The sequence below is a fragment of the Taudactylus pleione genome, unplaced genomic scaffold (genome assembly GCF_031769625.1).
Source record: "Taudactylus pleione unplaced genomic scaffold, aTauple2 ptg000041l, whole genome shotgun sequence".
Classification (NCBI taxonomy): Eukaryota; Metazoa; Chordata; class Amphibia; order Anura; family Myobatrachidae; genus Taudactylus; species Taudactylus pleione.
Genome location: NW_028284443.1, coordinates 35,688,563 through 35,711,611, shown reverse-complemented (window position 1 = coordinate 35,711,611; position 23,049 = coordinate 35,688,563). Strand labels below are relative to the sequence as shown.

General features: G+C 40.1%; 1 protein-coding gene across 1 annotated transcript in view; it reads right to left on the bottom strand.

The window, feature by feature from the left end:
- Positions 1-10,612: 10,612 nt before the first annotated feature.
- The window catches only part of NALCN (sodium leak channel, non-selective), a 665,599-nt gene continuing 653,162 nt past the window's right edge, over positions 10,613-23,049 (bottom strand). Inside the window, exons 38-44 of the mRNA XM_088456607.1 lie at positions 21,852-21,984; positions 17,525-17,640; positions 16,776-16,933; positions 14,656-14,806; positions 12,951-13,097; positions 11,646-11,763; positions 10,613-11,338 (exon numbers count right to left, since the gene is read on the bottom strand). Coding sequence (XP_088312733.1) covers positions 11,145-11,338; positions 11,646-11,763; positions 12,951-13,097; positions 14,656-14,806; positions 16,776-16,933; positions 17,525-17,640; positions 21,852-21,984 — 1,017 coding nt within the window. The 3' untranslated portion in view covers positions 10,613-11,144. The remainder of the gene's footprint in view (positions 11,339-11,645; positions 11,764-12,950; positions 13,098-14,655; positions 14,807-16,775; positions 16,934-17,524; positions 17,641-21,851; positions 21,985-23,049) is intronic.

The following is a 23,049-nucleotide window of genomic DNA, read 5'->3' as shown; positions in this document are numbered from 1 at the left end:
CGGGTTTATGTCTATAGGATAAGCTTTTATCTTCAATGCTAAAACCATAAACATGACAACCGAGATCATTCTCAAAGAAGATAACATATGACCTTCAAATCCCAGATGGTCTTCAGTCAGAATTATCTGAGGCAATGTAATGTTTAGTTTCATGTTTATATTGAGATTACTTTACAATAGATTTATTTTAACAATTACCTTTGCCTTTATAATAACATTGCCATAAATGCATAAGTTATCTCTGTTGAATGACAACCACTTCAAAATTACATTCAAATTCAGTGCTGACTATTCATGTAGGACCCCAAAATGCTATTGACTTGTCTTTCTTCTTTCAGTTCTTTATATAGCATCTTGCAGATTGCAGAGAATCCCAGTTACACCCAAGGGTTTACGTCAGGATTAGGGTTAATGCAAGTTTTAGACTTTTGAAGCCTAAGGGGTATATTTAACACAAACCAGATAAACTAATACTTACATGCACCCAGGGACTGGTGATCAGTGATCCGGTGAACTGTGACTTTGGTCATCTGATTACTGGGCTCCTGCTCTGTGACCCCGGTCAGCTGATCTGTGTAGTTAATTGAGATGCTGGCCAGGACTTCACTGCATCTCCATTTAATGATGAAGCACAGCGATCAGCTGACTGGGTCACAGAGAAGCTTACTGGTCCCTGGGTGCAGGTAAGTGTATTTTTTTTATTTGCTATTATAACTATTTTTATTTCTTTGTGATCAGCCTGTGGTCTATCAGACACACATGGCTGATCACAGAAGCCTAATCCAAGCTCTGCTCTCCCTGTCAGCAGGCTGAGCTGGAGTAGGTCAAGATAACGTTATTATTGCAAGGCTCCATCCCGATATTTTTTTTACAATTTCTTTTAGTAAATCTGAAATGGATCACATTTCCCATTACAAGGGAAATGTGATTCTACTTACTGAAAGAATGTGAATTTAAGGGCTTGGGGGAGTATTTTTTATTTTTTATGAAAACTCCTACAAAAGCCCTTTCATCAATTTAGGTGATACTAAAATAATGTGAAAAAAGGTGTGAAAACTTCAGTTTTCACATTATTTTAGTAAAAAAAAAGATTGATAAATAGGCTCCTAAGTGAGAACCTACTCATAACATTAAAAACTTTATTTAAATGTTACCCTCTCGCCATCAAATCAGCCCAATCAATGAGTCTCTTTCACATGTGTACTTGTAGGCAATGTATCTTGCGGATGACTGGCCTAATCCAGGTGAATGGAGGGAGGACTTCTCAACTATTTTTTAAACAAATACATCAAAAAACATGAAGATTTCTGTGGTCACAAGATGTAAAACCCACCAGGATATGAAAGAAGGAAACTTCTCTGGCAATTTCACATGATGTGAGATAGGTGTTGAGCATCAACTGATAGCATTGTTCCCTATTCTGTAACTTTGAAGATCTGAATGCAGTAGCTTTAGCAATGATATCCAGTTAATTTAGGGGACAACTGAACTTAAGTACAGTATATGTTTCCTAATACCATTCATAAATATATATTTCATATTGAGTATATACAGAGTATAGATAGATCAGCCATTTACTGCAAAAAGGGGTCAAAAGCTGGCCACAATGCTGAATTAATATCCACCAGTAATACATGTATTGTATGTTTGTACATGTTGGGAAATATAGCCTGAAGATGATCAATGTCATCATAGTTAAAATAGTCCAACAATCAATCCAATTATCAAATTACTGAAAATAAACCTCCTCCTGTGTATAGGACAATCTCTCAAAACCTTGTTATAAATATTTTGCTTTCTAAAACACAAATGCATATTTTGTATACATATGTGTTACTATTTGTAGCTTTATACCGACCAATGTTTTGTGGTCCTTTAAGAAATAACCATTCCACTATATAGAGTATCATTGAGTATAGTGATACAGCTGTCATTATGCTTTTATAAACAACAGTCAGAGGAGCCTATTTAACAAAAACTATTTTTGTGGGATATCGTCAGAAAACACCTGCAAATATTAAGAATCAACTGAACGTAACATGAAGGGACCTCAGCAGTCATCGGAGATATCTGCTGTGGTCCCTCCATTTGCGACAGCAGTAGCAGCCCCCATTTCTATAGGGGCTGTTAGGCTGTCGGATTTGCAAAGCATTAGTCGCTGTATCCTATGGGTGCAGAAATTACCCGGAGAAAGTTAATTAGCATTGCAGGCTCCCAGTATAGTATACATTGGTGATCATTTCACTTCTTAAACATCCCAGGGATGGTCTCCTTACAGAGTGCATGGGTATATAAGTACATCCTGGTGAATCTTTGGTGTCTATTTATCAAATATTTGTGGGATATCCCCCGGGGGGTACCCGCAAATATTAAGTATCGAGGGACCACAGCAGATATCTCAGATATTTTGAGCGGTCCCTTCATTTTCAACAGCAGAAGCAGTTCTCATAGGTTTCTATGTGGTCTGCTAAACTGTCGGATTTCCCAGGCTCAGGAATGCAAAGCATTCCAGAGTCTGGCCCCGGCAGCCATCACCATGTTCAGATGGCATTAGCCACTGGGCTACATAACTCAGAAATTACTTGGGGAGGGGAATCATGGCTGCCACACGTAGTAGTGCTGCAGGGTCCTGATAGAAAAGTGAAATGATTGCATCCTTTTTGAGCCCCTGTCCATGCATGTGTATATTAGTACATATTGGAGAATCTTAACTTCATATAGCGGAATTAAAAAATTATAATTATTGGGACTATGACCCGATAATAAATATGCCCTTTAATTTCTTATTACCGCAATTAGCAGCAATAAGAAATTATAATTATCAGGTCTAGGACCCAATCATTCATAAATGTGCCCAAAATACCTTACTCCAACGGTACTTGTCAGAAGCACTTTTTGGGGAACAAAACACTTGGATGTTTAAAGTTTATGGCACAATCAGACTGTTGTGCTGTTGGTGTAAGCCACACTGTTGTGCTGTTGGTGTATGCCATGTCACAGATGCCCTAGGGAGGGAGACTTATTCAGAAATAGAACTCATTTTTTATTTACACACAATAAGCAGCCGACATACACTTTTCTGTAATGTACCTTTAAAACCAAATCCATCAAACGAGAAAACAAGAAAAGAGGAAAAAGGCAATGTTTGGTATTGAATTATTTATTGGTAACCCACGTGTACTTTCTTTAAGAAAGAAATACAATATTTAGTCATATTTACTTACATGTATAACAGACTACATTCATTTCCACTCACAACAAAATACACATTTTCTTCGTGAGTACTCTGTAATCCTGTCAAAATACTGCCTGAGATACAAATCTGTTATACTACAATCACATTTCATAATACAACAGAGAAAAATCTGTTTCACGTGTGTAAAAGATAAATAGTGGAGGTCATTTCCAACGCGTGGCACAGTGCTCTCATGGTGCAAAAGGGAGTCGGGACTGACCATTCTGTTACACCATTGCACCAACATTTTGACTACTTGTATGAAAAGAATTGATTCTTGTGTTTGCAGACATTCACCAATATAGTAGATGTGTGAGCCTGATATTTAATATTTAATGTGTGAGCCTGACATTTAACTGCGGAGGGAGTTGAGTTAGCAAACCATAAAGGTGTCTCTCATAGGGGTCTATTTACTAAGCAGTGTTAGGAGACAGAGTGAAAAGTGATAATAAGAAAGTGATAAGGTGCCAGGCAATCAGCTACCAACTGTCATCTCACAGGCTGTGTTTGAAAATTGACAGTTGGGAGCTGATTTCCTGGCACCTTATCACTTTCTTATCACTTTTCACTCTGTCTCCTAACACTGCTTAGTAAATAGACCCCATAGTTACCAACATCTCAGTCAGTTCCAGGGACAATTAAAGGAACCTAGGCATCTCTTTGGCAGTGCAATATATATGGTTCTTGGGCATTACTATGATGATGAACATGGCTATGATGTCATTTCAAGCAACTGTCTGGAAAATAATGTATGAAAGAACATGTATGCCTTTGTGATTCATTTATTTCTTCAGAATGTGATAGAATAGTCCATTCAAGAGTTTTTTTTTTCTAAACAATGTCCATACTCCACTTGTTCTGTTGGTATTGTACCCTATCTGACGTAACGTTACCTAAATAATCTGCAATTCAACGGGAGGGCACAGTGTGCAGACATGACTACATGAGCGCCCCCCCCTGTCATGCCATCTTACTGTAACGTGTAATTACTCAGTGGTGGGGTGGCATTTAGACATCCAGGGTTGGACTGGCCCACATGGGTACAGGGGAAATCCCCGGTGGGCCCCACTGCATGTGGGCCCACCTGCCCTCCTCTAGGTGTCATGGTTTAGACCTCAAATTATAGGTTGTTACTTTATTAGCCAGTTACCTGGTAGAGAAGGACCACTGATCAAAGGGGGCTTGGTTCCCTTCTATAGACACTACACCAAGATTTGCCTAATCGTTAGCCAAGCGTCTTGTGGTGGCTGGCCACCCCCCCTCTGGCAGATGACCACACCCTTACCACTGATTCCCCGGTGGGCCCCTCATTGCCCAGTCCGACACTGTAGACATCTCTATACACCCTATTCTGCCCTATTACTTCTGAAGAAAACAAGTCCGTCCGTAAATATAGACATAAAAAATTCTTAAAGCAGAGACAATAGGAATGTGAAATGAGAGCTATATTCAATATAAAGAAATCTATCCATATTATTAGGCAGTATTGAAAAATAGCAACTTTTTCAGAGACACAATATTCATGGGTCTGTCCCTAGAAATTGGGGACATTTGGCAGATATGTTTATGTGTGAGGAACTATATGTCTGTCACTGGTAAGCTGTCCATCCATGGCTTGTCATTTACAGTTGGGCTCTCACACTATGGGCCTGATTTAGAGATTTACGCAAAGCCGATATTTTCGCAGATTGAGTGGTTGTTTGCACACGCTACTATTGCGATTACTCTCACACATAGGAACCGCTCGCAAATTGAGTGACAGGTAGTCAGTGTTTTGGGTAAATGGGGGTGGTTAGAAAAACTCAGGAATGTCTGACCGTTTAAACGCGTGCATAAATTAGCCATTGCGTTCTCCTTTGCAGAATGAGAGCTCTCTGCATGTCAGAAGAGCTGCAGTGTTTGCGGCTCCTCAGACTTGAGTTACATGCTGCGTGACTGCCTGATGTGCATCGATGTTACTGATGTTTACGCTGTTGCATGTCGTCGGACGGATATGAGAAAGCAGCAGTGGGTATCCCTATGCTTCGCTAAGCTTTTTCAGGAATTAGCATATTACTAATCGCAGATCGCAGTTGCAATTGCATTAGTGTACATCTTTGAAACAGGCCTTAATGTCGACTTTTCCTTCTTTTCTGTTGTTTACTTTAACTTTGATTGTTAATATGAATGAGAATGACAACCGTGCAGTGTAAGGAGTGTACACACTGTCCAATATAACGATACATTACGCACGCAGTACACACTACACATTCCCGCGTACGACGGCACCGTTCATTGCATTGTACCATCTGCTGTACAGAACAGCAGATGGGATGATGCAATGAACGACGGATTGGGGGTACAATCTATCCACGTCGGAACGATATATCGAACAATACATCTTATCGTGTGTACCCAGCGTATGGTACATTCTAAGGCCATAAAAGGGGGTGAGCAAAAGAAATCCAAACAGTGCATTCAATACTGTCAAGGACCAGCCATCACATGGGACAGATGTGTATAATCAGACTTGAAACAAAAACTAAACATGCATTTGAGCTCCATGCCTACATGGTGATAATGACCCCCAATAAGTGTACCAAAAAAAGAGAAGGTGAGTACCTGTTATTTTTAATTGCAAACATGACCAACACAACAGAGCCAGTATAGGTAATTGGCAAGTAAAGTACTGCTGTGCCCAAAGGTGACACAGTGAAGGCATCATAAAACACTGCATTTACATTACTGTCTGCTCCACACACATAACAGTCTGCTAATCATTTGATATTACTACAACATTGTCAAATCAAAAACAAACAAAACATACAAAATGAAACTAGACAGAAGAATTGCATTATATGTAATCACAGTTCAGGTTCCGCACAGATCTTTTTTTTTTTTTTAAACAAATATCTCAAATACCGTTGGAAATGTTTGAAATGATGTTTACAGTGTTTTAAAGCTCATAGAATATTTATCTGCTATCTACATAATGCAAAATAAAGAAACTTATTTATAAGTTTTATATAAAAAAGGTATTTTTCATGTTAATTATATTGTAAAAAGGGTTCATGTTAATATCTGCTGCTACACCAACCTGCACTGATCTTCCCTGTTTTTCTGGAGAATATATTACCAATGACTGTTTATATAATTGTTATAAATAATTGTTAGGTTGTGCAACATTTCATAGAATACTGTAAACTGTCAGTAAAGAATGTTGAAAAAAATATTAAAAAGGTAGTTAGTAAAAAAAAATATAGTCAAATACATTGCCAAAAAGATAAAATAATGCCCAATTCAGTATTGTTATACTTATTTTATGATTTCAGTTGCTTGCACATATCATAAATGTTCTGGAGGCTATTTATGAAGTGTAAACGTACCTAGATTTCAGCTTGGGCACATTTGTGCGTGCCTAGCCTTTGCAGGGGCTGCTCTCATGTGTACAGGAAGGCACACACTTACATATGCACTTAGCATTGCCTCCCTGGTACGCTTCATAAATCCTATCCACTTCTTTCCATTCATTTATTAGACCTTTCATATTTTTCTACTTTATTTTAGGCACAAGAATATTGGATTTATTAATAATCTAGTAAAATAAGCCAACTTGTAGTAAAGACTGCTGAACACAGTTATTTATAAAACTGGTTCACTGATCACTTCTCAGTGGCCTTGTGTTTTTGACCTGTTCAATATCACAGATATGGTTATGATATGAGATTTAAGTTTTTCTGATCTTGATGCTGCTGAAAGATTGCTCTAACTCCCACAAGACACATTTTTGCCCAGTCAAAGAAAATAAAATAATGCTCAATAACTAATAATGGTTATGAACTAGAATGTAAAATATGTATAATATATAATAGCCCGTCAGAGCCAAACATGAATATATATTGTCATAATTTGGATGAAAAATACAAGTAACATGTACCTCCAAATAACAATATTACAGGACAGGGGAACAGTGCACAAAGATCTGACTGCAGTGCTAGTGTGGGCTTGGGACAAAAAGGGCTTTTCCACTGAGTACCGAGTTTTCTATTGTCAGTGAGGGAACCAGAAATGAGCATCACACAGTGGCACATTCCCAGAATCCTCAGTGCTAGGTGTGACCATTTCTGAAAATATATCTAGGAGTGAGTCCTGGGTAGTTTACAAAATAGTTTGATTAATGCAAAATCTAAGATGAGAACTAGATAAATATGAATGTTAGAAAACCACTAAACCCCAATTTCAATATGATCCATACTATATAGTGTATGCACATTTTCAGCTCAGTAATACTCAGCCTTTTATATAATAATATAAAATAAAGGGTTTTCTTGCTCCTTGAAACATGATTTTATTAATGAATTCATTTGAACAGTAATCTTAATGAAATAAAATTGTGAGACTCTATGAAAATCAGTCACTTGAGCCTTATTGTAATCCTGGCCAGACTGGCTGCATACAGACACATGGATATTTTAGGTTCTGTTTGTTAACAAATAACACAAAATATTTTCAACTGTATGTGTTCAGGGCCTATAAAAAGTATTCACCTCCTTTTGACATATTTTAAATTTAATTCCCATATTTGGTCATTCTTACCACTGAGAAACTGAAAATACTTTACAGGGTTTTTTTTTTGTTTGTGACATACAGTATGGTTTAATAACGCTGTATAATATGGCACAGAGTATTAGACAGTAGCAATGTTTTGTTTCAAACTAGTCCCATCTGTCAGATAAACAATGTTTCATTGGCTTATAAGCAGGAATGCTCAGGCATATAGCACATTAGTAATGTATTTATCATCACTAGCAGATTCTATACATCACCTATCTTTTTCTCAGGACCTGATTGAACAACTGAGTTTGGTCTTTTGGGGGTAGTCTTCTAAATGGTGCATACAGATCTCCAGTGACCTGATGCAAAGCTTCAGCCGCTGTTCTGCTGACAGCCATGGAACCTGCTGAATGAGTACATGGCCATCTAAGCTGATCTATGCTTTTCTTTCATCCTTGTTTCTTTTTTTTTACATATTTTCTGCTGAGGTAGAATTTAAAATTCTCTATTTATTTTCCTTTTCGCCAGCCAGCGTGTGAGTGTGGTGCTCTGCTGTACTGTAACCCTGCCTGCTCTGATTTGCTGGCTAGTGAATCACATTCCTGTGTCTTATTTATCATTTCTTAGCTACATCACATTTGCTTCAAGGCTTTTTCTCCAGGTAGTCACTGACATCTTCTTTTTAAAAATAAATGTGTGCCTTTAATTTTGCATGTTGGCATCTTTAATTTGTTCTTTGTCTTCCTGTTTCATTTTCTTTTCCAAGTGTCTGGTTTGATTGAAATCACATCCTCCCTTGTGTTAATCAATTTGTATTGATAAATTGCACTTTAAACATGTTCCTCAATTATGGAGGGAAAATCCAACAATATACTGTAGACTACTGTTTTTATTCATAGAAACATAGAATTCGATGGCATATAAGAACCTATTGACCCATTTAGTCTGCCCCTTTCTTAAACCTTTTAGTAACCTCAACCCTATTTGATTCTTAGTTGTTTGTAAGAATATTCTTTGTTTCTCAGAATTACATAAAACCAGACTTAAAGCTAATTCCATGTCAAAACAATTTACTGTGACTGTAGGATCACAATGACATTGTCCAGTTAGTGTGTGTAATGGACTGTGGTCATAATACCAACTGCGGGGATTCCTGCGTTCAGAATGCCGTGATTCTGACAGGTGTCGGGATCCTGGCGTTGGCATCCCGACCCCCGGCATCCTGAAGGTAAGTAGTGGGGTTAGGCACTAGGGGATGGGTTAGGCACTAAGGGGGGAGGGCTAGGTTTAGGGTGCAGGAGGGGTAGGTTAGGTTTATGAACTAGGGGGGAGAGGTTAGGTTTAGGCACCGGGGAGGGTTAGGAGAAGGGTTAGGATACCGACCGACAGGTGTCGGTATCCTAACCCCTTCGGGATTCTGACTACCGGGATCCCGATATTCAAGAATTAAATATAGAAAAAAAATATTAAAAGGAAAAAACAGATACCGAGTACTTCACTTTAAATATATTTAAAGTGGCTAAACTGCAGTGAATGCAATCCACCACAGAATGGAATGTACTGTATGTCTAAAACATAATATAGGCAATAAAAAATGCAACACATGCCCTTAATTATCGCTACAGATAATATATAAATAAGAAAGAAATAAAAGCATAAAACGCTGAATAAAATAGCCAAGGCTTAAAACTTCTGTCCTCTATTGTTGGGAGCAAAAGCTCATGTCCTCACTTTATTACTAACATATTGGGGGATAGTGATATGGAAAACAGGTTAGATGCTCCAGATCAGTAGTTTTCACTTTCTACACAGTTTGTAAAGTCTATAAGGTTGTAGTACTGAAGTAGCAGCCTAAAAGCCGGGAGAAGTTTAAAGGTGCACAGATGGACTGCATTGAACATTGCCAATACAACTTAATGGATGGCTGTCATGGTTTTCCAAACACCTGTGTCCAAAGGTTATGGGTAGACTGTGATGTCAAACTGCTCCAGGTCATTATGTTTGCCAGAAGGATTTTATGCCTGAAGAATCAACAACAGTGTCACTAAGCCCCAATAGCAGGGGTCTGGCCACTATATCCCAGAGGTTCTACTAGTCTCATGATGAAATGTTGGGGATCAGATGTAATGCCCACTCTTCCATTAGATGGCATTGGGTTTTTAATATGTAATTATTTTTTTTATTATTATTTCTATAGAGCTCTGCAGCAGCATTACTGCTTACAGAATGATATGTATTAATTATGTACATCTCTATATTATCTCACATTACATATACAGTCATTCTTTTTTAAATATATATATGGCTTCTCCTTCACATTTTACGTAGGAAAGTTCAGCATTCTGCAGGTTTTCACACAAAAAGGGATCTGAGATTAGCAATGGGATGATTAAGAGACATTGCTTTTTTAGAATACCTCTTTAAATCCCCTAATCAAAGTGCACTGGCATCCCTTACCAGGCGAATACTGATCAGTCTTACGGTGGGGTGCAGAGTGTACCAGTTAGGACTCTCCATTACAGGAAGCTAATAACATTTAAATAAATAAAAATAAAAAGTATAATTTTCATCTACCTTATGTTATCATACATAAAGGCATTTCTTTTAATAATTTTAACAAATTATAATTATTAACAAAACAAACAAACATATAATTTCACAGTATTTTTTGTTTCAACTGGATTTTTTTTCCAAGTCAGCACACTGTAAATGTGAAATCACTATCTCAAAATTCATTACATTCATATACAGGATATGACAAACACCATTTTTAACACAATATAAGTTATTTTATAGAATGTTACAATTATGTTCAATATAAAACAATAGTCAATATTAGCAATGTTTGGCCTTGTACATTCTTGTATATATTAGACAAAGATAATCAAGAATAAGAACAAAATGTGAAATGTATTTTAAAAGGTTGTAACCATAGTTCTTAATACTGAGCAGTCCTTTGTTGTATTTTGGTTTATGTCCCAGTGGTTGTATAGTATAGCCACATCAAGGTATATTTGCCAATGCAAACAGATACCCACCAATTATATAGAGAAATATTCTGGTGGCACATGCTAGAGGCGTGGTATATGTGGACCTGCATTTGGTGTCGTGGTGGATCCAGAACATGGGTAAACCGTCCCAGTTTTCTGGAATGCTGGGAAATTTGCAATGACTGATGAGCGATTTTACACATATTGTAATGCATATTTTATGCTTGGATGGCAAAAGCATTACCGAATCCCAGAACATGGTTTGTCTCCTACAGATGATGAAGTGGCATGTTTGCCACAAAGTTATATTTGATAAGTATTGGTATGGTATAGAAAAGGCTTTCTGTGCTGTTACACTGTAGTGGGAATTTTGCTTTGCATTGTCCTTACATATCAAGGAGGTCATCCCCACTTTCATCGCTCTCCACAGTAAGTTGCCTTGTCCACCATTTCTTGACTTCTGAACCACAAGAGGCAGCATCAGACATGGCGTTCATCTTACACACTACAGACTTCATAGTAGTGCGACCTCCAAATCGCAGATTAACAGAGGATACAGAGTGACTTATAGGTTTTGGTGCTGTAAAAAAAACAAAAAAACCCAGAACATTTCTAACTTACAATTTTTTGTTTTTGTTTTAACATTTTATGTTTATTACTATTACTGTAGTTTACTATTGTATAACTACTGGACTGATTAATTTTTTTTAAAGACTGCTCCACAATGAATCCATGTTCTCATGAAGTAAAGCAATTAATTCCGTGGAATGATAGTCTATCATATTGTGTTCTTTCATCTGTGAAACCTTAACCAATACGGTAAATAACTTGAGATTAGGAAGAAGACGCCTGTGCATGCTGATTGATGGAGCATTCTATTCACCCACCTGCTGGTAGATGCCATTGGCCAAACCTTCTGGAGCGTTTTCCAGCTTCAATAGAATCTTGCCGATAGCTTCCTCTATCAGAAAGTGTCGGGCTTAGAAGTTGCTGTTGGCTACTTGTCTGTGGAACAAATAAAATAATATTTTATTAGGTTTCTGCATAAATACATCAATTATTATGAATTATTCAATTTCTAAAATTATCAGTTTTGCTGAATTCCTGGAAAATAACTAGGACACATACTGTAGCTACAGGTTATCACAGCTGTGCAAAATACATTAGCAAACAAGAAAGCTCACTTGTACAAAACTCAAAATAACTAATATAACAGCTAAATATAGTCTATCTTTGGTAAACAATATTTCCAACATTGCTACAAAATATACTGTATATAATTTAAGGGGAAGCCTACAAAACTTAAGGGAGACTACAAAACTGACCCCTCTGCAACCATAAACTGGTCCTTATTCACACTTGCCCAGATGATTGTCAAATAATAGCCCTTTGAATTCAATGTAAAATGTTGGTCACTGTTCCTAGTAGCTACTGTAGATCTAAAAGAACATTTTTCGAAACCTGTCTAGATGTTTCTGACATATCCAATAATAGTTTAAAATCAAATGCAAAACAAAAACAGATGACTTCAACCCATCCCTCTAACATTAAAATAAAATGATTGTACTTCAATTTGATTATTTAAGCTACTTTATAAATGTGAAAATTAAACTGATAAATCATTTTGACAATACCTCTGGTCATTATAGTATTAATCAATGTATATATCTGTGTGTGAGTCCTTTCACTGTTTCTTTTCTAGTTAAAATAAAGTCATATTTAATGTGTTGATAATTGTTCCAGACTAGGCCAGTAAACATACTGGAGTACAAGACAATTCATTTTGTTAACACATCAATTAGAAATAAAACCCTGTAATTGATAAAAAAAGTAAAAAAAAAAAAGTAAAATTAAATAATTAAATATAATTATGCCAATATGTAACACCCAGAGGCGCTGACAGGGAAGTGGGGCTGGTACGAAGCAGGCATGTGCTTACTGGGAAGGCATAACCACACACTGGCAAGGTACAAACATGTTCTGGAGATGGCACGACCATGCCCTCCTTGGTGCATCATACTTTTTGCTCAAACTAGCTCAGCTATGCCTCCTCATAGCCCCCCCCCCCCCGCTCTGAAGGGAGATGACACTTTATCCAACCCTGTTACGCTTACTAGGCTACGTCCCTTTAAGACCAGCAGAAATAAGCAAGCTGTATGATGGGTTTAGGAAATGCCTATGTAATGGAGTACCTCTGGTTGTGCATTGTCTTGGTTACTGAGGTTCATGTCGTCACTCGGCTGTGTAGTCTCAATACTAGGAGGATTCAAAAACCTGCTGAGTTCTTGTTGTTGACTCTCTCGAAGACTGTGGATGATGCTACAGGACTGCTGCTGCTTCTGAAGGGAGTCATAGCAACACAAACAATACATTTTTCATATGAATAACTCCTGCATTCAAAATATAAGCTTTCAACAGATTTCAATACACTTTTCTCTTAATTATTGTAAATGGATGTTTACAGTACATGCTAGGGAGGTTCAAATTTACACTTGATGATTACACTCCCACGTTGTGTATTGAGCATGTTACCATGGTCATTAGTCATTTTTATTTCAACATTTTGGTCATATCACTTTTCTCAATGTGTTTACTTTGCAATAAGCATCACTTTGTTATAACTTTTGTGGAAATATACAACTGAGGTCTTCACCTTATAGTCAGGTTCTGCCCAGAGTCAGAGTCTTTGCCGCAAAACAAGTTACACAACTTTTTGATACTCCACTGAAATCCACGATAAGCTAGTGCGGGTTTCAATGGAAGTTAGTGCGACTTTTAGTTCCCACCTCAAGAGTAGGTGAAAAGTAGGTAAAAAACTTTTAGTAAATATAAAAATGACAGGACACAATGTTGTTCCCCTGTGACACCCCTCACAATGAATAATAGTGTATTGAGAGGTCATTAAGTATAATATGGGCAGTAAAGACATGTCATTTTCTCAAAATAGCTAAAAAAAATAGGTTTAATGATGTGGGACATGTATTTAGAGATGTTATATTGATGGGAAAGGGGATTTTGAGCTTACAGATTTTAGTTACCGGTGTTTTTTTCAGATGTATTTTATATGTATCACTTAAAAATCGCTATAGAAACATTTTAATATATCCAGAAATTCTCTAGATATGTTTGTTTTCTGAATACACTTGCTGAATATCGTTTTTTCATCATTTAAATTAGTTGCAAAAATCAACCATTTAGTGCCATGTAACTGCCTCCAATACTTTGCTTCTGGCCACTAACAGCCTCCTACACTGTCCTGCTTCCTTATTTACCATTTTTAGGGGATTTAGGGTGATTTCCACACTCTTTTATGCACTTCACATAGGTCGTACGCTGCAGAATTAATGTGCAACATTGCCACAATGCTCGAAACTTGACATTGAAATTAATTGCAAAGAGATCAGGAGGATGCTAGATGACAATACCCCGCAAAGTGTGAGTTATGTAACACATGACTTCACACTACAGGGTGCACGGCTAATTGAATTGGGCCCCATATATACTGTCTATACTGTACCTCTGTGATATCGCTGTCCAGGTTTATCAGGAACTGCAGATTAGCCCAGTAAGAGCAGTTGCATTCATGGGTAATTCTTCAGCCCTTTCATGACAAGGTGCCTCTACCTACTACTATTATTTTATTATTATTGTGTAGTTTTATAGTGTCACCATTTTACACAGCGCTTTCCAGCCCCAGCACTGTAAGGCAGCAATGATGACCACTACGGTGGCCAGTACCAATATCTGGGGCTTTGCTCATCCCTACTTGGTGTCCCTGTATTGCCTAAGAAGCACATGGAAGAGGTGGGCAAAGCTGAGATAAGACATAATTGGGTTTCATATGAAGAGTAATCCTATATATAGTAAGAGAAACACCTGAAGCTATGTGTTACTTACGGCTCGGATACGTTTGAGACATTTCTTGAGCCACATGCGTATTGTTTGCTTGGCCACTTCTTCCTCTATTGTGTACTCCAGCTGTTCCCGGGCCAGCAGCTCCTCCAGCTGCAGGCTCTTCCTGATGTCCACAGATCTGTATGACAGCATGCTGCAGGAAACAGGCCAAAGTATATAGAAGGTCACTTTATCTGTATTGTTTCAATTAGCACACAGTGAATAGGAGGAAGTTTAATAACATTCTTTTCCGTAATGTCCCTATCCGTCCCAGTTTACCCCAAACAGTCACAATTTATATGGCACTGGAATCTTTAGTATGGGTGCTTATTGTTATAGGGTGTATAAAGAAAAATCTGGATTATAGAAGTGAATAGAAATGGGCCCCAATAGTTGTGTTTGCTAGAGCCCTGCCAACTATCCTCTCCTGCTAATTTCTTCCTATGAAAGATAAACACCATCACACCTGGAATTAGCATTCTGAAAACCTGGGTTTATAACAAGCAAACATAATTGGTGTCTTTATCTGTATGGTTTATTCTCTTAAATTAAATGTCAAAGCAACAGGAAGCACACTGTATGTATAGGAGAAGCATCACATGCAACAGTAACAGAACGGGAGGGGCAGTGTGTGCAACAGGAAGTACACATGGTAGGAGGAACACTGCATGTTACAGTACACATGGGAGCAGCACTGCTAGTACACATGGGAGGAGCACTGCATGCTTGACATTCTTACCCACTCTCCAGGAACAGCCGTGAGGCTCAAGAAAATCAGGTGGCGGTACTGGCCTTGGAGCTTAAATCCACCCACCCACAACTCCCCCCCCCCGCAGCTACCCACTTACTGAACAAAACTTGCAGTCCGGGGAGAGGGGGGGGACTTGCGGTGATGTGATTTACACAGAATCACATAATCGTAGCCCCTTCCCTGCTTTACAATGCCTGTGATATCGACACTGTATAGCAGAGCCACAATGACACAATCCCCCGCCGATGCTCTGCCACACCCCCTACTGTGCCTTCAGGGAGGGGGTATCCAGAAAGTCATCAAGTATGATGCTTGCATGCTACAGTAAGTATGGATGGGAGAGGCACTGCATGTTATAGTACACATGGGAGGGGCACTGCATGTTATAGTACACATGGGAGGGGCACTGCATGTTATAGTACACATGGAAGGGGCACTGCATGTTATAGTACACATAGGAGGGGTACTGCATGTTATAGTACACATGGAATAGTCAGTGCATGCAACAGGAAGTACACATGGAATGGGCCCTGCATGCAAGAGGAAATACACATGGGATAGGCCTTGCATGCAACAGGAAGTACACAGGTGAGGGGCACTGCATGCAACAGGAAGAGCACAAAGGAGAGGTACTGCATGCAACAGGAAGTACACATGAGAGAGGCACTGCATGCAACAGGAAGTACACAGGTGAGGGGCACTACATGCAACAGGAAGTACACAGGAGAGAGGCACTGCATGCAACAGGAAGTACACAGGTGAGGGGCACTGCATGCAACAGGAAGTACACAGGTGAGGGGCACTGCATGCAACAGGAAGTACACAGGTGAGGGGCACTGCATGCAACAGGAAGAGCACAAAGGAGAGGTACTGCATGCAACAGGAAGCACACAGGAAAGAGGCATCGACAACACCACTGCCAGGTTGAAGGGGGACAGAGATATCAGTAAACAGAAGAGCAGCAAGGGACTTTTAGAGGCTTTAGGGGGCCCAGCTCATTAGGGAGATTTGCATATCACAAGTACAGTGAGTAAATTCAGGATATAATGTTGATCTGGTAAAATTCACTAAATTTTAATTTATGAGTGGAGATTTTCTTTAATTTTAGTAAATGGGGTCTTTTCCATGCCTACTTACAGATCATATCACTATGTATCGGTATGCAACTTGGACACTTTTTCATGGACAAAATGTATTTAAACGGAAAGCAAGAAACATAGTTTACCCCAATAAACTGAATTTTTATTTTAATATTTCACCCTTACTTTTTATGTGACTGTACAAGTAAACAAAATAAACAAATGACTTTCCCTTTTCAGACAGTTATTTCTTAAATCTTTTTAAGAATCTTTAATGGTATAAGATACTTTACCTAAGCACATCATGAAAAGTAACATCACCACCGCTATGCAAGCGTTCCATTTCATAGCACATGTGCTTAAATAAAAGCTTGTCTTTGTCCAAGTCTACTTCTAATCGGCCACGTAACAGTCTCAGGAGAAACTTCACACGAAATGTTGGAATTACACCCTGGGTAGTAATGACACAAATCCATGTAATTTCACTCTATGACAGTACATCTATTTCAGTCATATAAAACGTATTTTTATTATCTATTACTAGTAAAATGGACCCAGCATATGCCGGGTCTCCGCAACCCACCCCCATCCCACCCTCCTGCAATACTTGTGCTAGTTACTCCTCTGCTTGACTGTCCCCTCTCTGTGATGTGAGCTGTTGGATGGGAGGGGGGGGGGGGGTTATTTTCAGGACATGCCATTCTGCCTTATTATATACTGTAGATGGCGTTAGGTCCAGCACATCACAAGCATAAGTGGTTATTTGGCTTATGCAAACTTAATCGCATCATCGTGGCCCCACCCCGTGCTTCACAATGCCATTAATATCGGCATTGTGAAGAGGGGGCGGAACCATGATGACGCGATCGCGTTGTCATGCCGGGCCTCGACTACTTTTACAGCAACACACACTGTGAAAGCCCGACAGCTCCCTCCCGGAAGGAGGGAGCTAAATGTCGGCAAGAATGTTATATAATGTGTCCCTCTAATGTAATGATCACAGTCACCATAAGTAAGCATGTGTAAAAAAAAAAAAGATTACCTCTCTTTTATCATCAACCATATTCCAAATTATTTGATAATGACGGAGGTCATTGGGACTTAATAGTTGATCTTCTTCAGTGGAGTAGAACAAAGAAAAGTTCTCTACAATTATGGCTGAAATAAAAAAAACAAAGATGTGCATGATGCTCTATAAAAATATTTTATACAGTAGGAACAGTGAAATTACAATGGCTCATTTACGAAGTGCACTGCAAAATCGTCTTTAGTAGGGTTGTGCACCTTGATATGTGATGTTTTATTTCTGACATAACACATATGGTTTCTGACCTTTGTAGTACAGGTAGTAACTAAGAAACTCTTTGAAAAAAGTCTCATCCAGTCTCATTTATTATTTATGTATTACCAGTTATTTATATAGCGCACACATATTCCGCAGCGCTTTACAGAAAATACTTGGAGCTTAAAGTCATTATTCTCTACCACATGTACACTACACACGGAATCGGTATGAAATACCGCCAGCTGCATGGCCGGCGGTTCGATCCCGGCAGCGGCTGCCCGTCAGCTGAACAGATCCCGGCAGCGGCAGCCCGACAACGCTGGAAATCCCGAACGTCCTGAGGTAAGTAAAAACTAACCTAACTACCCTAACCCTAACCCTCCTTATGGGTGCCTAACCCTAACCTCCCCCCCAAGTGCCTAACCCTAATCCCCCCTCTAAGTGCCTAACCCTAACCCCCCCTTCCCCGCTGCCTAAACCTAAGTCCCCCGGGGGGCTGCCTAACCCTAACCTTCCCTCCCCCTAGCCTATCCCTAACCCTCCCGGTGGGGTGCTTAACCCTAAGTCACCCCCGGGTGCCCTAAACCTAACCCTCCCCCCCTGCGGGTGTCCGCTCATGGCGCCCGGCATCACTACGATCGGGAAAATGACAGGTGTCTAGATATAGACACCTGTCATTTAACCATTTAACCCACGCCGGGATAAAGCAGTCGGGAAGCCGGCTATTGGGATCACGTCAGCCGGTTTCCCGATTGCATCCCCTACACACACATACACACTAGGGTTATTTTTTTTTGTTGGGAGCCAATTAACCTGCCAATATATTTTTGGAGTGTGGGAAGAAAGCAGAGAACACAGAGTCAACCCACGCAAGCACAGGGAGAATATACAAACTCCACACATGTTAGGGCCGTGGTGAAAATCAAACCATAGACTTAAGTGCTGTGAGACAGTAATGCTAACCATTACGCCATCTGTGCTGCCAAGGGAATCGGTACACTGTTTCACTGTTTTACTCTGTCCTTTCTGGTCACATCCCTCTACTCTAGTAACTGAAAAAATAGGAAGAAACAAAGACTAAAATGTCTATTTATTAAGAAAAAAATATTTATTTAAAATGTCTTGCCAGAACAGCAGCTGTGATAAGAGGCTGTCCCAGTGAAAAATTATCTAGTGGCGTCCCTCGCCTTGGTGTCACCAAGTGCCAATTAACTTATAGGATGCGCGGCAAAGCCGTGCACCGGTACAAAAAGAGGACGTGGGGACGTGACATCGCAGGTAGGGGGATGTGGCATCGCGACCCGAACCCCTGTTTTAGTTACTCCGGGGGTGCCGGAGATGAGGACAGCTCCCGGGGACCAGTCTGTGTGCAGTGCTGGCTCCCTCATTGTGTCAGGAGCTAAGTGCTACACATAATGCTACAGTGCAGCACCCGGCTCCTATCACTTAGGAGGAGTCTGCACTTTCATGTCACCCCTCCTTGTAACGCCACTGGAGCTATCACTATCACATTACTACAATTTCTGATGCTGCGCATGCACGGCAATAAGGTCACACATTAGTGGATGGAGGCTGCTGGAAAGGGATAATGCCATCTTCAGATGGTGTTAGCCAACAGGCCCAAGCTCCAATAAGCTATGCTTTTCGGAGCTTAATAAATAGGGGCAGACCGCAGTCTTCATTAAGAATAATAGGAACTTTAATATGCCATGTTAATTAGCAGAATTCATGAGATATCTCTATCTCCAGCATTAGGCGCTTGCTAAGAAACCTCGGCCGAGCTAACCTGCTTAAAATGATCTCATTTCCTCGCTTAATATATCGTTTACAATCTCTTTCAACTAAAGCAGATGTCCAACGGATCAACGCTCTTTCCATAAATTTATATGGAAGGGGGGTAGATCCCACATGGCCTGTGTATACTCTCCCAGCCTAAATCCATTGGGGCATTACTACTGGGGGCACACTAACAGGGGGCATTACTACTGGGGGCACACTAAAGGGGGCAATATTACTGGGGGCACACTAAAGGGGGCATTACTACTGGGGGCACACTGACAGGGGCATTACTACTGGGGGCACACTTAGGAGGGGGCATTACTACTGGGGGCACACTAACGGGCATTACTACTGGGGGCACACTTACAGGGGACCACTACTGGGGGCACCATATAAAGGGCAATACTGGGGGTACTGCATAGGGGGGAACTACAACTTGGGCCACTATTTAAAGGGCACTATTGGGGGCACTGCATGGGGGGACTATACTGGGGGCACTATATAAGGGGCCCTGCACAGGGGGGACCACTACAGGGGGCACTGCATAGGGGGGATCACTACTGGGGGCACTACTGGAGTCCAGCATATTGGGGACCTCTCCTGAGGCACAAGGGGCACTGCATAGGGGGGACTACTACTGGGGGACTGCATAAGCGGGACCACTCCTGGGGCCCAAGGGGTACTGAACAGGGGGGACAACTACTGGGGGCACTGTATAAGTGGCACTGCATAGGGGGATCACTGCTGGGGGCACTACTGGAGTCCTGCATAAGGGAGACCTCTCCTGAGACACAAGGGGCACTGCATAGGGAGGACCACTACAGGGGGCACTGCATAGTGAGGTCTACTTCTGTGGTCACTATATAAGGGGCACTACTGGGGGAATGCATAAGGGGGACCACTCCTGGGGGCAATGTATAAGGGGCACTACTTGGGGCCTGAATAAGAGGGACAACTACTGGGGGACATTGCATACTGGGGGTACTGTATAAGTGGCACTACTGGGGGGACTACATTAAGGTGCATATGGAATGGAAAGCATTGTTCCCAGAGTGACGAGAAAGGAGTGTGTCATGGTGATGGCTTTTTCCATGAGACCACGGCCCCTTAATTTGTTTGGGCACGCGCAACAATATACCTGGGGGTGCCAAAAAATATACTTGCTTACCAAAAAATTTGGGCTAGGGCTGGCCCTGGGGACACTGCTGTGGTTTCTTTCCTTCACCAACATGACCAGGAGATATTGGAATCTATTAAAGCTAATCTACTTCTGTGGACAACGCGAAAACATTGGCACATACTGCGCCATAAGGCAGGACTTAATGCCTTTCACTCCCTTTCTACCCCTCATCCATGGGTCAAAAGGTCAACAACAAAAATGGTCAACACAAGATTTTTTGTTTTTTTAGGGTTAGGGTTAGGCACTTACCCCAACGGTTAGGTTTAGGCACTTACAGCGATGGTTAGGGTTAGGAACTAGAAGGGACTGTTAAGGTCAGGCACCTACCCCGATGGTTAGGCACCAGGAGGGAGGGTTAGGCACCAAGGGAAAGGGTTATTATTATTATTTGGTGCTCCCCGTCACAGCCGCTGACACTGTAATGTAGCAATTTGCATGCAGACAGGCTATAGAAAGACGAAGGCAGTAGCTGGTGGTCTGACATGGAGCTCTCCACTAGTGTATGGTGCTTCTCAGGTGCCGAGAAGGGGTGCCATGTATTGGGTGGCCGGGACAGTACACTCCGGGTACATAGTTACAGACATAAGCGGGGTGAATATGTTGTGGACAATGGAGGAGGTGCCCCTTCAGAGCTGGAGCCCGGCGGCAGGCGCCTCCATTGTCTCCCATAGTTCAGCCCCTGATCATGTGATATGTATACTGCATACAAGCCTTGTACTCTTACTATACTATCTGCATCTCATTAATAATAATATGAAAAATCATAGCAAGATGAACATGGGATCTCCAGGCAGTAAACACATCACACAGAGATTCTAGGTGAAAGTACAGAACACTCCAAGGACACTGTCACTGGTCCGCACTCTATTTAGTACTGTAGCTAGATTTAGTACTGTAGCTAATTTTTGAAAAGACAAAACAAATTTGGTTTGTTTGGACAGCTGCTATAATTATCTTTTTATGTAAGGATTTGTTTCCCTCTGTGTTTAATACATGTCATTCCCTGGCAATTAGTGCTTGAGCCTTTATCATTTATATATTTTTTTTAACACTACATTTATACCAAAGGGTGATACAATTTATTTATGATATTGTATAAAATGCATATTTGTCTGTTGCACTTACCAACCAGTAGATTTAACATGATATAGGCAATGATGACATAAAAAGAACAGAAATACATAAGTGCTCCAGCGTAATTTCCACAATCAGTTTCCCAGTATCTATTGTTATCTGGAGTGCAAAAAGGAGGCTGCACCTGAAATGAAGAAACAAATCTCACTAAATTGGGTGACACATAAGCATGACTACAGTTCAGACTACAGTATATCGATACAGGTCTGCACATCTTAAGCTGCCCACAAGGCACGAATTCTGATGGCAAATTAGGTCAATTCAACCAAAGTGTCCAGGTATTGTACATTGCATCCTCAAGTGGCTAAAATGTTCACAAATCAAATCAAATTACTATGCTCAGAATGAAACGTGGCCGCCAGCATAATTCTGGAAAGGAAATGTTCAGTCTATAGTTTAGTTGTTAGTGTATTGAAAGATATTTAGATATTAGATCTCATCCGTTGTACATCAGTTTTATGCTCTAAAGCAGAGGTTCTCAAACTCGGTCCTCAGGACCCCACACAGGTCACACTTTGCAGGTCACCCAGCAGGTGCACAGGTATACTCATTACTCATTGTCACATTTTAAAAGATCTACAGGTGGAGCTAATGATTTCACTTGTGATTATGTGAGGAAACCTGGAAAACATGCACTGTTTGGTTCCTGAGGACCGAGTTTGAGAATTTGTGCTCTAAAGAACACACTTATTAAATGGCTTAACAAATTAGGATAAAGGGAATAACACATTCAGTTAATATACCGTAACACACCAGTTTTATTTTTTTTAAAACATGTAGCACATGCTTCAAACAGATTTACAATGTACTTTTAACTTATTACATTTTAGTGAATACTACAGCTATTTATGGTAGCAAATGAAGTGTTTACAACAAGTGGGAGAGGGTAACCTTTACAAACAGAGCAAGGTATTTTTTAAATTTATAATTGTATAATGGACACTTTGTACAGAAGGCATGTAAATACGTATATAAGGGAATATTTGGTAAACACATCAAAGAATATTAGAGGTACTTGATAAAAGAGGTCACAGATATAAAAATATAGTATGAAATGTTGTTGTACAGGATTTGTAGAAATATAAGTACTGTTGTAATATAATTAGTGTATTTGATTTTGCGGTTTCCAAACTATATTTATTATTGTTTGTATGCATAAACATTTGCAGTCATATGGTCACAAACATGT